This window comes from Physella acuta, unplaced genomic scaffold (assembly GCF_028476545.2).
Source record: "Physella acuta isolate Inbredline_101_S28 unplaced genomic scaffold, ASM2847654v3 ptg000106l, whole genome shotgun sequence".
Lineage (NCBI taxonomy): Eukaryota > Metazoa > Mollusca > Gastropoda > Physidae > Physella > Physella acuta.
Genome location: NW_026731626.1, coordinates 435,456 through 454,070, shown reverse-complemented (window position 1 = coordinate 454,070; position 18,615 = coordinate 435,456). Strand labels below are relative to the sequence as shown.

The following is an 18,615-nucleotide window of genomic DNA, read 5'->3' as shown; positions in this document are numbered from 1 at the left end:
AACATTGTCACCAGTGTATGTTGTTAAACACTTGTGACATGGCTGTAGAGGCACTGATCCTCCTGTGACAGCGTCAAAATCTTTCTTTGTTATGACTGTTAGAGATGCTCCAGTGTCAAGTTGGAAGCTGATGCTCTTACCGTTGATATTAACTGGTACATTGATGGGAGCATGACTTATTGATTTCACAGAGAATAGGTTGAAATCCGGCTGCAAATCAGTTTGAGCATTTTCACAGGTAGAGTGGTTCATTGGTTGGGTTAGGTAGTCTTGGTGAGAGTTAACATAGTGCTGCCTTTGGTTGCGGTACTGTCTTGACTGGCTAGATTTAGCAACAGACGAAGACTTTGCAAAGCAGGCCTTAGCAATGTGACCTTGCTTACTGCACTTATAACAAGTTGCAGACTTGAACTTGCACCGATGAGATGCATGGGGACCTTTGCATCGATGACATTTTTGATAATTATTACTAGATTTAGATCTAGTATTTGAACGAGCAGGCTGTTTAGCATAAGTTGGAATGCTCTGATGGGGTTGATGTTTATTGACTAACCTGCTGTTTACTGCATGGATCCCTGAAGGCGTTAGAGATTTTGCCGCATCTGATGACTGCTGGATTGAAGTTGCAAGTTGTATTGCTTTTTCCAATGTTAGATCTGACTCGAGCAGCAACTTTCTTTGAATATCAGGGCTGTTTACACCTGTCACAAACTTTTCACATAATCTGTCAGACAGCGTGTCTCCGAATTCACAAAATTCACTTAAATGACGTAAAGCAGCAACATATTCTGATATTGACTCGTTTGGTTGACGAGTCCTACTGTCAAATCTAGCTCGACATAGAAACTTTGATGGGGTAGGCGCATGGTGGTCTGTTAGCAATTTGCTCAGCTCGTTAAAGCTCTTGGTAGTTAGACAAGCTGGTGCGCATAAGTCTTTTAGTAGCCTAAATTGTTGAGGCCCTATGACTGTTAACAAAACAGCTCTCTTTTTGGCTTCTATCGTCACGTTGTTAGCTTCTAGGTAAAAGCTTAACCTCTCTAGGTAATCTTGAATGATTTCATCATTCGCATCAAATTGTTTTATTTGGCCATACAGCGCCATAATTCTAGAAATAATTAGCTAATAAGCTCTAGCAAACCTCTTTTTTGCGTAAGTAGGTGCTCTTTCTAGTAGATGTTTATCCTTCGTCGCCAAATGAGGTAGATTGGCGAACAATGACGAGAAGCCGCGTTGGTGTTAACAATCTTTTATTTACAGACCAGCCATGATGGTAAGAGAGGAAGTGGGTGGCGAGAGAGAACTATTTATAGATAACAACATGTAAGGGACATCACTCAAGATAACAATATAAATATAATACTAATACAGAAGAGTGAGTTCCCTTGACCTCACAATTATTTCAATCTATTACAAGAAGGGTCCACGCTGTACCTTCCTACCTCCAGTATGCTTGTAGGTTATCAAAAAAGAAAATGGCGTTATTTGTGAATTGATGTTACTTACTTACTTAGTCCTCTTTGCTCCTTATGGAGCATAGGGCCTCCACCATTTCCTTCCATTTCTTCCTATCCTCGGCTATTAATTTTGACATCTCCCAAGACATCCCTATTGGCTTCAGTTCTTCAAGAAGACTCCGCCTCCAGGTCTGTCTTGGGCGCCCTCTCTTCCGCTTTCCCTGGGGGTTCCACTCAAGCGCTTGGCGTGTAACATTTGTGTGAGCCTTTCGCAGTGTGTGACCCACCCAGCGCCACTTCCTCCTTCTTATTTGCACACCTATAGGCTCCTGCCTAGCTTTCCTCCATAGTTCCAAGTTCGGCACTTTGTCCTGCCATCTCAGTTTCAGTATCTGTCTAAGGCATCTATTCATGAAGGTCTGTATCTTTGCTGTGCTTGCCTTGGAGAATCTCCATGTCTCTGCTCCATACAGCAGAACTGCCTTGACATTAGAGTTAAATATCCTAATTTTTGTGGTAATGGAGATGGCCGAACTTTTCCATATGGGTCGCAGGACTGTGAAAGCGCAGCGGGCTTTATTAACTCTAGCGCGTATGTCCTCCTCTGTGCCTCCCGTTTTGCTGATCTTGCTGCCAAGGTAGACAAACTCTTGCACATCATTTACCTGTCTTCCGTCTATTTACACTTTAGCCTCCTGCTTATTGTTAATTCTCATCATTTCCGTCTTTTCTTTGTTGATCTTCAGACCTACGCGCTGCGAGATGGCTCCTAATGCATCAACCTTTTCTTGCATGTCCTGTAGCCTGTGCGAGAGTAAGGCAAGATCATCTGCAAACTCCAGATCTTCTAGTTTCCCCGTGAGTGTCCACTGAATACCTTTTCCAGAACTGGCATAGGCTGTGCGTGTCACCCAGTCGAGAACTACCAAGAAGAGGAGGGGCGACAGCAGACATCCTTGTCTCACACCTGTGTTGACCTGGAACTCTTTAGACAGTTTCCCTGCATGGCTAACTTGGCATGAAAATCCATTGTAAAGTTGGAATTGATGTTCGTTCATGAAAAACAATTTCATTCAGGCATTAAAAAGAGGTTATATTAGCAGTGGAGGTAGGACAAAATTGATACTTTTATGCCAATAGTAGTCATTCCATTCATTTGTCTGGAGCCAATATGTCGGGAGTCATTTTGTCGGTAGCCAATATGTCGGGAGCCCATTTGTCGGTAGCCAATATGTCATGAGCTCATTTGTTGGGAGCCCATTTGTTGTGAGCCCTTATGTCGGGAGCCAGTGTGTCCTGAGCCTATTTGTGAGCCAATATGTCGAGAGTTCATTTGTCGGGAGCCTAAATGTCGGGAGCTCATATGTCGGGAGCGTATATGTCGCTAGTCAATATAACGGGAGCCTATTTGACGGGAGCCAATAAGTCGGGGCCCTTTTGGCGGGGCTATTTTGACTGGGTCGTTATGCCGGGGGTCGATTTGACGGGGTCGTTTTGTCCCGGGCCGTTTTGACAGGGCACCTGCAAAACATATTGGCCAAATTATCATCTTTTTATTCTTTTATTTACGTCACTCAACTCGTGTACACCAAAAGTGGAGTGGAGGAGGGTTTGACTAGCGACAATGGGGGGGGGGGGGGGGAGGGGTTTAACGTAAAGCAACATACATTTATAATAATTTATATTTACAAAAATACAGAGATAATTTCTTCGGGGGGGGGGGGGGGGGGGGGGAATTTCTGGAAGGTAGTCCATATCCTGGAAAATGCCTGAAAGTGAAAGAATCATTGGGGAACTGGGGAGGTATAGTGCGTGTGGCGATAAGGGGATAAATCGCATACATTTACTTTAGATCTATATTCTTTTAATATGTTTGTACTTTGTACATTTTTAAAAATAGATCATTTGGCATTAGCGACACAGAAAATGGTGAAATATACCCTTGCTTGTGGACTGCAAGAATGTCTGGGCAATGAATGGACGGGAGATATCTTCAAGGATTTTAGAATTATGGTTGATGGCTCGGAGTATTTCTGTCACAAATTTATTCTAAGTGCCTGCTCCACTTTCTTTAACACTCTGTTGAGAGCTGATTTCAAAGAAAAGCAGGAAGGATATGTTGTGTTGAATAAGATAAGTAAGGAGACGTTTGATGTTATCATCAATGCGATATACAAAGGTGTTGATGGACTGACCCTGGGCAATGTGGGCAACGTGTGGCAGGCGACTCATCTGCTGGACATCCCATTTCTAATACAAGAGTGTGAGCAATTTGTCAAGAACAACATGTCGTTAGAAAATTACATTCATTTTTATCATTTAGCCAAACTTTTAAATTCCGAAACTGTCATTGATTTTTCGATTCATTTTATGAAACAAAACTTCGAACATTTTCGTGAGACTGATACCTTTCTAGAACTTTCGTTCCCTTTTGTAATAGATTGAGATAATTGTGAGGTCAAGGGAACTCACTCTTCTGTATTAGTATTATATTTATATTGTTATCTTGAGTGATGTCCCTTACATGTATATAAATAGTTGTCTCTCGTCACTTCCTTCCTCTCTCTGGTACCATCATGTAGTTAGACCCAATAAACGTTTTATATACAACCACATGCTTCTATCGTCAATCTATTATATCTGACGACGAGGATAAATAATCTACTAGAAAGAGCACCTACTTACGCAAAAAAGAGGTTTGCTAGAGCTTATTAGCTAAGTATTTCTAGAATAATGGCGCTGTATGGCCAAATAAAAGAATTTGATTCGAATGATGAAATCATTCAAGATTACCTAGATAGGTTAAGCTTTTACCTTGAAGCAAACGACGTGACGATAGAAGCCAAAAAGAGAGCTATTTTGTTAACAGTCATAGGGCCTCAACAATTTAGGCTACTAAAAGACTTATGCGCACCAGCTAGTCTAACTACCAAGAGCTTTAACGAGCTGAGCAAATTGCTAACAGACCACCATGCGCCTACCCCATCAAAGTTTCTATGTCGAGCTAGATTTGACAGTAGGACTCGTCAACCAAACGAGTCAATATCAGAATATGTTGCTGCTTTACGTCATTTAAGTAGATTCTGTGAATTTGGAGAAACGCTGTCTGACAGACTATGTGAAAAGTTTGTGACAGGTGTAAACAGCCCTGATATTCAAAGAAAGTTGCTGCTCGAGTCAGATCTAACATTGGAAAAAGCAATACAACTAGCAACTTCATTCCAGCAGTCATCTGATGCGGCGAGATCTTTAGCACCTTCAGAGATCCATGCAGTAAACAGCAGGTTAGTCAATAAACATCAACCCCATCAGAGCATTCCAACTTATGCTAAACAGCCTGCTCGTTCAAATCCTAGATCTAAATCTAGTAATAATTATCAAAAATGTCATCGATGCAAAGGTCCCCATGCATCTCATCGGTGCAAGTTCAAGTTAGCAACTTGTTATAAGTGCGGTAAGCAAGGTCACATTGCCAAGGCCTGCTTTGCAAAGTCTTCGTCTGTTGCTAAATCTAGCCAGTCAAGACAGTACCGCAACCAAAGGCAGCACTATGTTAACTCTCACCAAGACTACCTAACCCAACCAATGAACCACTCTACCTGTGAAAATGCTCAAACTGATTTGCAGCCGGATTTCAACCTGTTCTCTGTGAAATCAATAAGTCATGCTCCCATCAATGTACCAGTTAATATCAACGGTAAGAGCATCAGCTTCCAACTTGACACTGGAGCATCTCTAACAGTCATAACAAAGAAAGATTTTGACGCTGTCACAGGAGGATCAGTGCCTCTACAGCCATGTCACAAGTGCCTAACAACATACACTGGTGACAATGTTCCGGTAATAGGAGAGTGTATGGTTCATGTAAGTTATAATGGTCAAAGTGTTAAACTTCCTCTTCTTGTGGTTGAAGGAAATGGACCACCATTACTAGGTAGGAACTGGTTAAGTAATCTTAAGTTAAATTGGGAGAGTATTTGTTCATTGAACAATGGAAAAGAATCTAGTCTTACTTCACTAGATAAAGTAATATCTGAAAATAAAAGTGTTTTTGGCAATTCAGGTTTACTAAATGATAGAACAGTGAAGATAAGCATTAAAGACACAAATCCAAGATACTGCAAAGCTAGAGTTCCACCTTATGCAATGAGGAATAAAATTGAAAATGAGCTAAGTAGATTGGAATCTAATGGCATCATAAAGAAGGTAGACTATTCCGATTGGGCAACGCCCATTGTGCCAGTGTTAAAGAAGGATGGTTCTATAAGAATTTGTGGAGATTATAAAACTACACTGAATAAGCAAATAGAGCTAAATAGGTACCCTATACCTAACATTGAGGAAAGTTCTTTGAATTTGGCAGGAGGAGACAAATTCACTGAATTAGACTTTAGTCATGCTTACACTCAACTAGAACTGCATCCAGATTCAAAAGTCTATACGACAATAAACACACATAAAGGACTCTACCAATATGAAAGACTATGTTTTGGCATATCATCTAGCCCTGGAATTTTCCAAGCTGTCATGGACAGTATTTTTAAGGATATTCCAAATGTTTGTGTGTACTTTGACAATGTGTACATAACTGGTAAGAATGACACTGAACATCTTAAAACACTTGATAAAGTATTAAAAATTGTTGGTGAAAAAGGTTTAAAGATAAACAAAGATAAATGTCAATTCATGTTGACAGAAATTAGTTTTCTTGGTTATATATTGAGCAAACAAGGTATCAGACCTCAACCTGAGAAAACAAAAGCCATTAAAGAAGCACCCAAACCTGAAAATACCCAACAACTAAGAGCTTTTTTGGGCTTGATAAATTACTATGCAAAGTTCATAGGGAATCTGTCTGGTAAACTATCTCCACTGTACAAGCTGCTACAGAAAAATGCAACTTGGCACTGGGGTAAACAACAAGAAGCTGCTTTTAATACAGCAAAAGAGGCTTTGTCTTCTGACACCTTACTAACTCACTATGACCCAGGGAAAAGACTTATATTAACATGTGATGCTTCACCAGATGGTGTAGGAGCAGTCTTGTCCCACATGGATGAGAAGGGTGACAGACCCATTGCTTTTGCCAGTAGATCTTTGAACCAGGCTGAGAAAAATTATTCTCAGTTAGATAGGGAAGGCTTAAGCATCATTTTTGGTGTTAAGAAATTTCATAAATTTCTGTTTGGTAGGAAGTTCACCATCTTTACAGATCATAAACCATTGCTAGGTTTATTTGGAGAAAACAAAACCCTACCTGAGCATGCCTCACCAAGAATTCAAAGATGGGCTATCACACTAACTGCATACAATTATGAATTGAAATACAAACCTGGATCTGAGAATAGTGCAGATAGTCTTAGTAGATTACCTTTAAAAAACCAAAGCCTGAGCTATGTACCAGAAGATGTATTTGTTCTCTTCACTATTATGGATAACTCCAATATAAATGTGAATGATATTAAAAGAGAAACACAAAAAGATGAGTGCTTAATAAAAGTATATGAGTACTGTAAGAATGGTTGGCCTGAGGAGTCTGTGAATGATGACTTAAGGCCATGTAAAATAAGAAATAAAAACCTTTGTGAAAAGATGGAGAAGATGCAGTCCATTATCAGTCAGAGTTGCCTAAACAAAGTATTTGTAACTTAATAATTGATTATGGTGATATGGCAATTTCAAATGTTTTAAAGAGAATACATTAGTAAGAAGGAATGTGATCATCAAACAACTTTGCTAACATCATTAGCACTTACAGAAACTAAAAGGGTAACATCAAAAGAAAAAAAAAGATTTTTGCCATTTAATACTTTCAGATGCCAATTCAAAAATAGTTCCATTAAATCATGACAACACATGCATTGAAAGAGAATTTGGTGTTAATAAGAATGTGTATCTAAGAAATTATGGGAGAAAGGAAAAATGGATACCAGGTCAAATTGTTCAATGTACAGGACCTGTGCCTTATAAAGTTAAAAATAACTTGTGCAGATAATAAGTGTGAATCTGTCAATCCCACCAAATCTGAACAGTTCACACCAACTCAGTTTGTTCCACAACCAAGTTCTGTTGATATGAGTGAACCAAGTTGTCTAGAGTCAGAAAATGAAAATTCTGGAGTTAATGATTTAAATCCTAGACCTCCTGAGATAGAGAATCCATATGGTCAGAATCTTGAGTCACCAAATCAAAAGCCACTGAGAAGGTCAAGCAGGACAATCAAAGTCCCAAATAAGTTAGACCTATGATTTTAAGGGTCAAAAGGACTTTGACATCATTGTTTTGTATCTTGATTATGTTGTGGCATATTGTGCATTGTTTGTAAGGATGTAATCTACCATAGTGTTCATGTTACAATATAATTGGTGATTTTAGGATACTATCAATTGTTCTATTGAGAGATGTGTTATTGTGTTCTAAGGGTAAAGGGATGTAATAGATTGAGATAATTGTGAGGTCAAGGGAACTCACTCTTCTGTATTAGTATTATATTTATATTGTTATCTTGAGTGATGTCCCTTACATGTATATAAATAGTTGTCTCTCGTCACTTCCTTCCTCTCTCTGGTACCATCATGTAGTTAGACCCAATAAACGTTTTATATACAACCACATGCTTCTATCGTCAATCTATTATACCTTTAATTTATTTATTGTTGATGACGATTGTTTAAATGTTAAGTCAGAAGACTTAGTCTTAGAATCAATTCTGCGCTGGGTTTCTTATAAAGAGATCGCAAGTTTTAAAACATCTTTAGAAGCAGAAAATCCGGGAAGAGTAGAATTAAATAGTTACAATAAAAAAATATCAAATGTCTATAGAGAATCGTTTAATGAAATGAAAAAATCTGATATAGGTGTTGAGAACGAAGGAAGTTGTAAAGTCGATAAAGATACAACAGTTAATTTTAAAACAACAGAAGCCACAGAGACATCACGTACTAAAATTGATGCGGGCAGTGAAACAGACAGAAAGAAATGTCTAGTGGAACTTTTATCTATATCCCGAACATTTTTAGCTAGTCGGAAATGTTTGGGGAAATGTCTCACTCATCCGTTGTTGATAGTACGATCGCAACCAGATGCTGTTTGTTATAGATTGACGAGGAGCCACATTGGTGTTAACAGCCTTTTATTTACAGACGCCATGATGCCAAGAGAGAGAGGAAGTGGCCAGAGACAACTATTTATAAATAACAACATGTAAGGGACATCACTCAAGATAACAATATAAATATAATACCAATACAATTATCTCAATCTATTACATCCCTTTACCCTTAGAACACAATAACACATCTCTCAATAGAACAATTGATAGTATCCTAAAATCACCAATTATATTGTAACATGAACACTATGGTAGATTACATCCTTACAAACAATGCACAATATGCTACAACATAATCAAGATACAAAACAATAATGTCAAAGTCCTCTTGACCTTTAAAATCATAGGTCTAACTTATTTGGGACTTTGATTGTCCTGCTTGACCTTCTCAGTGGCTTTTGATTTGGTGACTCAAGATTCTGACCATCTGGATTCTCTATCTCAGGAGGTCTAGGATTTAAATCATTAACTCCAGAATTTACATTTTCTGACTCCAGACAACTTGGTTCACTCATATCAACAGAACTTGGTTGTGGAACAAACTGAGTTGGTGTCAACTGATCAGATTTGGTGGGATTGACAGATTCACACTTATTATCTGCACAAGTTATTTTTAACTTTATAAGGCACAGGTCCTGTACATTGAACAATTTGACCTGGTATCCATTTTTCCTTTCTCCCATAATTTCTTAGATACACATTCTTATTAACACCAAACTCTCTTTCAATGCATGAGTTGTCATGATTTAATGGAACTATTTTTGAATTGGCATCTGAAAGTATTATGCTGTTATTCAGATCCTTAATTGACATAGATTCCTTTGATTGATCAATTTTCTCAGGTAATCTGATAGTGCTTTCCTGGTAACCAAAAATACTGTTTATGAGTAATATTCTGGACCATATCACTTTGCAACTGTGATCCAGTATTTGAAATGGGTGTATTAAATGGCAAAAATCTTTTTTCTTTTCTTTTGATGTTACCCTTTTAGTTTCTGTAAGTGCTAATGATGTTAGCAAAGTTGTTTGATGATCACATTCCTTCTTACTAATGTATTTTCTTTAAAACATTTGAAATTGCCATATCACCATAATCATTTATTAAGTTACAAATACTTTGTTTAGGCAACTCTGACTGATAATGGACTGCATCTTCTCCATCTTTTATATTATCTTCACAAAGGGTTTTTATTTCTTATTTTATATGGCCTTAAGTCATCATTCACAGATTCTTCAGGCCAACCATTCATACAGTACTCATATACTTTTATTAAGCACTCATCTTTTTGTGTTTCTCTCTTAATATCATTCACATTTATATTGGAGTTATCCATGATAGTGAAGAGAACAAATACATCTTCTGGTACATAGCTCAGGCTCTGGTTTTTTAAAGGTAATCTACTAAGACTATCTGCACTATTCTCAGATCCAGGTTTGTATTTCAATTCATAATTGTATGCAGTTAGTGTGATAGCCCATCTTTGAATTCTTGGTGAGGCATGCTCAGGTAGGGTTTTGTTTTCTCCAAATAAACCTAGCAATGGTTTATGATCTGTAAAGGTGGTGAACTTCCTACCAAACAGAAACTTATGAAATTTCTTAACACCAAAAATGATGCCTAAGCCTTCCCTATCTAACTGAGAATAATTTTTCTCAGCCTGGTTCAAAGATCTACTGGCAAAAGCAATGGGTCTGTCACCCTTCTCATCCATGTGGGACAAGACTGCTCCTACACCATCTGGTGAAGCATCACATGTTAATATAAGCCTTTTCCCTGGGTCATAGTGAGTTAGTAAGGTGTCAGCAGACAAAGCCTCTTTTGCTGTATTAAAAGCAGCTTCTTGTTGTTTACCCCAGTGCCAAGTTGCATTTTTCTGTAGCAGCTTGTACAGTGGTGATAGTTTACCAGACAGATTTCCTATGAACTTTGCATAGTAATTTATTAAGCCCAAGAAAGCTCTTAGTTGTTGGGTATTTTCAGGTTTTGGTGCTTCTTTAATGGCTTTTGTTTTCTCAGGTTGAGGTCTGATACCTTGCTTGCTTAATATATAACCAAGAAAACTAATTTCTGTCAGCATGAATTGACATTTATCTTTGTTTATCTTTAAACCTTTTTCACCAACAATTTTCAAGACTTTATCTAGTGTTTTAAGATGTTCAGTGTCATTCTTACCAGTTATGTACACATTGTCAAAGTACACACAAACATTTGGAATATCCTTAAAAATACTGTCCATGACAGCTTGGAAAATTCCAGGGCTGGATGATATGCCAAAACATAGTCTTTCATATTGGTAGAGTCCTTTATGTGTGTTTATTGTCGTATAGACTTTTGAATCTGGATGCAGTTCTAGTTGAGTGTAAGCATGACTAAAGTCTAATTCAGTGAATTTGTCTCCTCCTGCCAAATTCAAAGAAATTTCCTCAATGTTAGGTATAGGGTACCTATTTAGCTCTATTTGCTTATTCAGTGTAGTTTTATAATCTCCACAAATTCTTATAGAACCATCCTTCTTTAACACTGGCACAATGGACGACGCCCAATCGGAATAGTCTACCTTCTTTATGATGCCATTAGATTCCAATCTACTTAGCTCATTTTCAATTTTATTCCTCATTGCATAAGGTGGAACTCTAGCTTTGCAGTATCTTGGATTTGTGTCTTTAATGCTTAACTTCACTGTTCTATCATTTAGTAATCCAGAGTTACCAAAAATACATTTATTTTCAGATATAACTCTATCTAGTGAAGTAAGACTAGATTCTTTTACATTCTTCAATGAACAAATACTCTCCCAATTTAACTTAAGATCACTTAACCAGTTCCTACCTAGTAATGGCGGTCCATTTCCTTCAACCACAAGAAGAGGAAGTTTAACACTTTGACCATTATAACTTACATGAACCATACACTCTCCTATTACCGGAACATTGTCACCAGTGTATGTTGTTAGACACTTGTGACATGGCTGTAGAGGCACTGATCCTCCTGTGACAGCGTCAAAATCTTTCTTTGTGATGACTGTTAGAGATGCTCCAGTGTCAAGTTGGAAGCTGATGCTCTTACCGTTGATATTAACTTGTACATTGATGGGAGCATGACTTATTGATTTCACAGAGAACAGGCTGAAATCCGGCTGCAAATCAGTTTGAGCATTTTCACGGGTAGAGTGGTTCATTGGTTGGGTTAGGTAGTCTTGGTGAGAGTTAACATAGTGCTGCCTTTGGTTGCGGTACTGTCTTGACTGGCTAGATTTAGCAACAGACGAAGACTTTGCAAAGCAGGCCTTGGCAATGTGACCTTGCTTACTGCACTTATAACAAGTTGCAGACTTGAACTTGCACCGATGAGATGCATGGGGACCTTTGCATCGATGACATTTTTGATAATTATTACTAGATTTAGATCTAGTATTTGAACGAGCAGGCTGTTTAGCATAAGTTGGAATGCTCTGATGGGGTTGATGTTTATTGACTAACCTGCTGTTTACTGCATGGATCTCTGAAGGTGCTAAAGATCTCGCCGCATCAGATGACTGCTGGAATGACATTGCAAGTTGTATTGCTTTTTCCAATTTTAGATCTGACTCGAGCAGCAACTTTCTTTGAATATCAGGGCTGTTTACACCTGTCACAAACCGTTCACATAGTCTGTCAGACAGCGTGTCTCCGAATTCACAGAATCTACTTAAATGACGTAAAGCAGCAACATATTCTGATATTGACTCGTTTGGTTGACGAGTCCTACTGTCAAATCTAGCTCTACATAGAAACCTTGATGGTACAGGCGCATGGTGGTCTGTTAGCAATTTGCTCAGCTCGTGAAAGCTCTTGGTAGTTAGACTAGCTGGTGCGCATAAGTCTTTTAGTAGCCTAAATTGTTGAGGCCCTATGACTGTTAACAAAACAGCTCTCTTTTTGGCTTCTATCGTCACGTTGTTAGCTTCTAGGTAAAAGCTTAACCTATCTAGGTAATCTTGAATGATTTCATCATTCGCATCAAATTCTTTTATTTGGCCATACAGCGCCATTATTCTAGAAATAATTAGCTAATAAGCTCTAGCAAACCTCTTTTTTGCGTAAGTAGGTGCTCTTTCTAGTAGATGTTTATCCTTCGTCGCCAAAATGTTATAGATTAACGAGGAGCCACATTGGTGTTAACAGCCTTTTATTTACAGACGCCATGATGCCAAGAGAGAGAGGAAGTGGCCAGAGACAACTATTTATAAATAACAACATGTAAGGGACATCACTCAAGATAACAATATAAATATAATACCAATACAATTATCTCAATCTATTACACTGTTAAAATAGTATATGAAGCTCTGTTGTACAGATGTAAATCTCCTTTATTCCCCAGAAATCTTGCTATCCCTTACAGAAACATTGGCGAAAAACAAAGCGTGATGATCTTCATTAGAAGTAAAAAAATACATGCATATGATCTGAACAGTCGATCTTGTATACAACTAAATTTGGGTTTGAGAGACGATTGTCTTGATTTAGCAGCCACTGAATCCACCATTTGCTATATTTATTCATCACCTCAAACTAGACCCTGTAATTACTACAAGAACCAGTGTAGATACAAATATATTGCAACCCTTGGCGGTAATATGGAAAAAAATGACATTGTTGATGGATGCGAGTGCACTAAAATGCATCTAGTTTCTGTAAATGGGATTTTCGTCAATGTTTGTGATTTACTATCAAAAAAGAAAAACTTAAATATTTTAAATTTCGTCGAGTTTCAATATAAAAATGCTTATAGATCTGCATGTGTTTTACGAGATCATATTTTGCTGTTTTCTGATTATACAGTACACTGTTACAACATTTACACCAAATCAACTAACGACATTGACTTTAAAGGCCCAGCTGATCACATAGTCACCTTCCACAAAGGTAGCAAAATGTTTCTTCTACAAAAAGATGGTGCTTTAAGCGGTGTAAAAATGACGGAAGATTCTGAAATACGATTCAAGTTCGTATCTCAACTTTGGGAAGGTTTTGAATGGATCCTTAATGGAGCTGTCTATTACAAAAACGAGTTGCTTTTGTTTTGCACACAAAAACTTGAAAATGTAGATAAAAGCTTGTTAAAGTCAATACCTGGAATTTTTGAGAGAATTAGTGTTGTTGAGATAGAAAGCCAGTCAAAACTAGTTCCATTTGCAATGCCAAGATGCTGGAGATATTGTCATGATTATGATTAATCATAGATCAGTAAACTCACATATAGCATTATAACGACTAATTTGTGAATGGTATTTACTTAGCCCCAAGAAGCAACGGTGGCTGGACATTATGCAGACGACACTATCCCACAATGACTCATTTTTTTCCCATGTGGAATCAGTGTTTCTTCCAGACTTTTCCCGAAGAGATGCCTGGAAGAAACTCTGCGTGGAATTCTTACTCCTCGTAAACCAAGGTCATTGAAACATATGACCTCCATTCATCTGCCCCATGTGTCGTGGGCACGAACTGGAAAGTTTATGATTTACGTCCACTTATCTGGAAATGTTTATTTTTTAAAATAATAGACATTAGTTTTCTTTTATTTTTGTTTGAAAGTATTAAGTAGACTGTTTTATTATTTTTATCCAGCAATATATTTTGTAGGTTTACAAAGCACACAAACCCCCAGAAGTCACCATAGCCCCACATTTTTCTCTCACTTGCACATTTATATTAATTTATAACCAAGTTTAAAATAACCAGGAGTGATCTACCCTAAATTTTTTGGAATATTCTTATATAACACTACGGGGAATGTCAACTAGGGATATAGGCAGATTTTTATTTCCATTTTTACTTTCTCGTATACAGAGTATAGAGGAAGTATTGTAATCGTGCACAAAAATCATATGCAATTTTGACAGTTTTCATCATTTTACACCTCAGTACTTCATCAGATACGGGGTATAAGGAACTTATTTTAATCGGGCAAAAATAATAAATGCAGATTTATCAGTTTTGGTGTTCTATGCGTAATCGAGTTGCAAAAACTGAGCTTTGCACTTCTGTCCGTATGTCTGTGAACACGATAACTTGAGTACCGTTACAGCTAGGTTGATGAAATATCATATATAAAATTTGTAGTTCCGTTTAAACTTTTCAGCAATTTCCGATAACCGGAAGTGGGGCTTATTCTACTTTTCGTTTTTCAAAAGCCTATAACTTGAGTACTGTTTCAGCTAGATAAACGAATTTTATATATATATTTAAAAGATCTAATTCTCTGCCTTCTGTCAAATTTTCAGTGATTTCCATTGGACTCAGTGTCAAAAAACTTTGAGACAAAGAGCTACATTTCTACTTTAACTCTCTCACTTAATTTGAGACACAATATAATTTATAATTTTAAAAGTAAGAATCTTTATCTAAAACTCTAAGTGGATTGACATACCGCAATCACATCAATGTAATGCCTATTGTTATAAACTTATCTAAACACCTAAGCCTAAAACACATAATGTGGAATGGTGTAACATGTAGCTCCCTGAAGCTGATACAACATACATAATCCTAAGCTTATTCTAAATAGTAAAAAACAATAACTACATTTTAACATGAAACAATCAAGCAATAAACCAAGAACACTGGTGAATGTTTATTGTCCATAATTTCTGTACACACCCAAGTCTATTATATATATAAAAAAAATCAAACCAGATATTTAAAAACATGAACTTGTGTTAATAGGATAAATGCATCTCCATTTTCTTTGTTTATTTAGGGGGCGATGCTTAGTTTTTATTTATATGTACCTATGAATTAGAAAAATATTCATATTATGTAGTCAAATATTAATTGAAACCAAATATAAGTAAAAGGCTATTAAAAGTGTCTTATTATGCTTTGTTTTGTCATCTTTTGTTATACCATAACATCATAATTTGCAAGTTGTGAAGAAAATTATAGCGTTCCTGATACTAACTGAGAACTTTTCTGAACAAATTTAGTTTTATCTTGTCATATTTTTGGAAACATACAACAAGAGGTGTTTTGTTACTAAACGCACTACATTTAACAGCATTATCTGTCCAACATTATTTTAACTTAAAACATTTTCTGGTGACTTAATTCCCTTTAGTAAATTAATTCTAGGACTAGACATTCTCATTTTAATACATACACATGTTTATTACATTTTCATTCATTATTTTCTAAAAAAAAAAAATAAAAAAATTATTTTATGCTAATGTAAGTTGAGTGATGTTGGTCCCCAATTTCAATTTTAAAAATCTTTACTTGCATACACAGTACACAAGCTTCAAAGATGAGAACCTTCATTTCATCACATCCATCAATAAGCCTACCAAATGTTTTCTTATTGTGAAAATAAAAATACAATACACTAAAATGGTTCAATGGATCCAAATTCAAAAGTTTCATCAAACAAGTTTAACAAAAATTGTTTTTCTATTTGTTACAGCTATTGGCCACTTTGCATTTTGTGCTGCTTAATGTTGAAAACTTCAAAATTTTGAATCTCTAAAAAAAATGTTTTCAAAAGGTTGGTTGTATGTAATATGAAGGCATCACAGCAGCAACTAAAAAAAGTTTTTAAATTAAAAGGAAGATACAGAGGAAACAATACCCATTGTCATCCCAAAAGTTAAAAAATAATTTTTCCATTCCAAGTTTGTTACTACTGGATAAACAATCAGCTGATGATGATAAAATGTTTTTTAATTTGTCTTAAAAAACATTTTTTTAACATGTTATGTAAAAATTTTAAAACATGTTTATGGATTAATAATAGCATAACTATAACAAGATGTCTACTGCGTGGAAAGGAAATAATAAATTAAAAAAATATGAGCTTAAAAAATAAACAGAATGTGAAGTGAAACCAAGATATAATCCATCACCCTAAAATTTAAAACAATTCTATCAGGGTATAAAACATGCATCACTTAGAACCTTGTTATTTAGGGGGATGTTACATTTCAATGATGATTAAACATGTGCATTCAGATCTAATTGGTCATAAAAGTTATAGGCAAAACAGCAGAAAATATCAACAAAAAGAACTCAATGTATAATTATTAAAACATAAAATTAATATATCAAATATCGACTAATAACTTTGCAATCATATGGACAATTCTTTAAATTTAAATGTATTAGAGCAAATAATTTTTTTTTTGAAATATAGAAATTAAATGCTAATAAAACTATTTTTAAAATTAAAACTAACCTTCGAAATATTTTTTTAATGTTAAGACACTGGCAGGGCAGAAGTGAATTGTATAAAGCTTTTCTTCCTTGCGATTACACAGGTAGGGTTAGGATAATGGTTCAGATTGGGTCAAGATTAGGTTTATTACACCCTACCAAGGCTTTAATAAGTACTTAACATATCACAGAATGGAATGCTGGATTGTGAATGAAGGTGAATTTTTTGGGCCAATAGATTTTAATGAGAAAAGTTTTGGAGTTAGTCTTCACTTCTTTACTGAAGCAATTTAAATTTTCTATTTCTTTAAAGGAAAAAAAAAAACAGAGTAAACTTACCATAATGATGTAAATTTTTTTAATAAGAATGTGTCATGCAGGAAACAACAACACTAAATGCTATGGGTTTGAGCTTTTCATTAAACTATCAATAAAGAAAAACCCAGCAAAAGACAAAAGTTTTTATGTTGAACAAACTTAAGGAGGTAAAAAGATATCAAACCTTGAATTACCAAACAGACTTGATTATCTAGTTAAATCTCTTTATATCACACTCAATTTTGAGGGTCTTTCTGTTGACTGCCGTTTATGAGGAGAGGAATCTTAAATCTAGCTCAGTTTTTTCCAACCTTTACCTATTCATGTCAAGTAAAGGCACATTTAAAAAAAGATACAAAAATAATCTCCACAAAAATAAGAATATTAAGAACAAAAAGGGAGGATCTACTATAGAAAAAAATCATAGATAAGGTACAAGACACAATACAGATTTCCAGCTCAAAAGCATTTTCTCATTGTAGATGAAGTGACTCACACAATTAATTGATATTTCTAATCCTCAGAACAATCTATGAAATAAATATAAATTAATTAGATTTAAAAAATAAATATTTTTTTTTTAACATTAGCAAAATTATACCTCTAAGAAACTATATTAAACAATCAGTGTATTCTGTGTAATAGTATTACTAATACTAATAATACTGTTGCAACATTCAGCAACAACAAACACACCAGAATCATGGAGATTACACTTGACCAAACTACTGATGCAGAAACCATCTGATAAAATCTACAAGTCTCAGAAACAACAGCAGGTTGCCAGAGATTAAGCAAGCTAGAACTAAAGTCATTTTTTAAAGCCTGAGTCATTATTCTAAAATATTCACAAACTCTGTGTACTCCCAGTGCTGTTAAAAGAGGTGGCTTAATTAATCTTTTCTTTCGGTTGCAACCAATGTTCCCTCTAAGCTGCGCTGCAGCGCAGTAGTTTTGAGATGCTGCGCAGTGATTTTGTAAAATAAATACATCCTTGTATAAGACTTTTTGAACATCGCACACAGAAAATACATTTTGCACACTAGCTTTTCCCCACGAGAGGGAACATTGGTTGCAACAGAATTACAACTTGACAGGTGTCATGCTAATCACAAAAGTTGTGACAGTTGTCATGCTAATCACAACAGTTGTGACAGGTGTCACTCCAATCACAACAGTTGTGACAGGTCTCAGTCCAATCACAATAGTTGTGACAGATGTCTAAAAACAATCAAAATAATTGTGACAAAATTCTAAACCAATCACACAAGTTTTTAAGCAGTAAAAAACAAATCACATTAATACATACTTCAATAGTGAAGTATTTACAGTTTTGGCATACAGGAATACAATGAAAACAAGCCTGGCTTTAATGGGTCTAGTAATTAATTACACTTTTAAGTAACAAAACAAAATTATAATCAAACAAATGACAAAAAGAAACCAAAGTGAACATAGAATGTGTATCACAGTTGGGGTGATGGTCTACACTCTAGCTCAGCATAACTCATAAAACATGCTTAACATAAATATCATTTA

The 18,615-nt window shown here is 35.9% G+C and overlaps 1 protein-coding gene across 1 annotated transcript; it reads left to right on the top strand.

Annotated features, from left to right (window-relative positions):
* Positions 1 to 3,383: 3,383 nt before the first annotated feature.
* LOC131933188 (kelch-like protein 24) lies at positions 3,384 to 17,870 on the top strand. Its single transcript, XM_059289986.1, has 2 exons — positions 3,384 to 3,720; positions 17,758 to 17,870. Exons 1-2 carry the CDS (start codon positions 3,384 to 3,386, stop codon positions 17,868 to 17,870), a joined length of 450 nt encoding a protein of 149 aa, XP_059145969.1.
* The last annotated feature ends 745 nt before the right edge of the window (positions 17,871 to 18,615 follow it).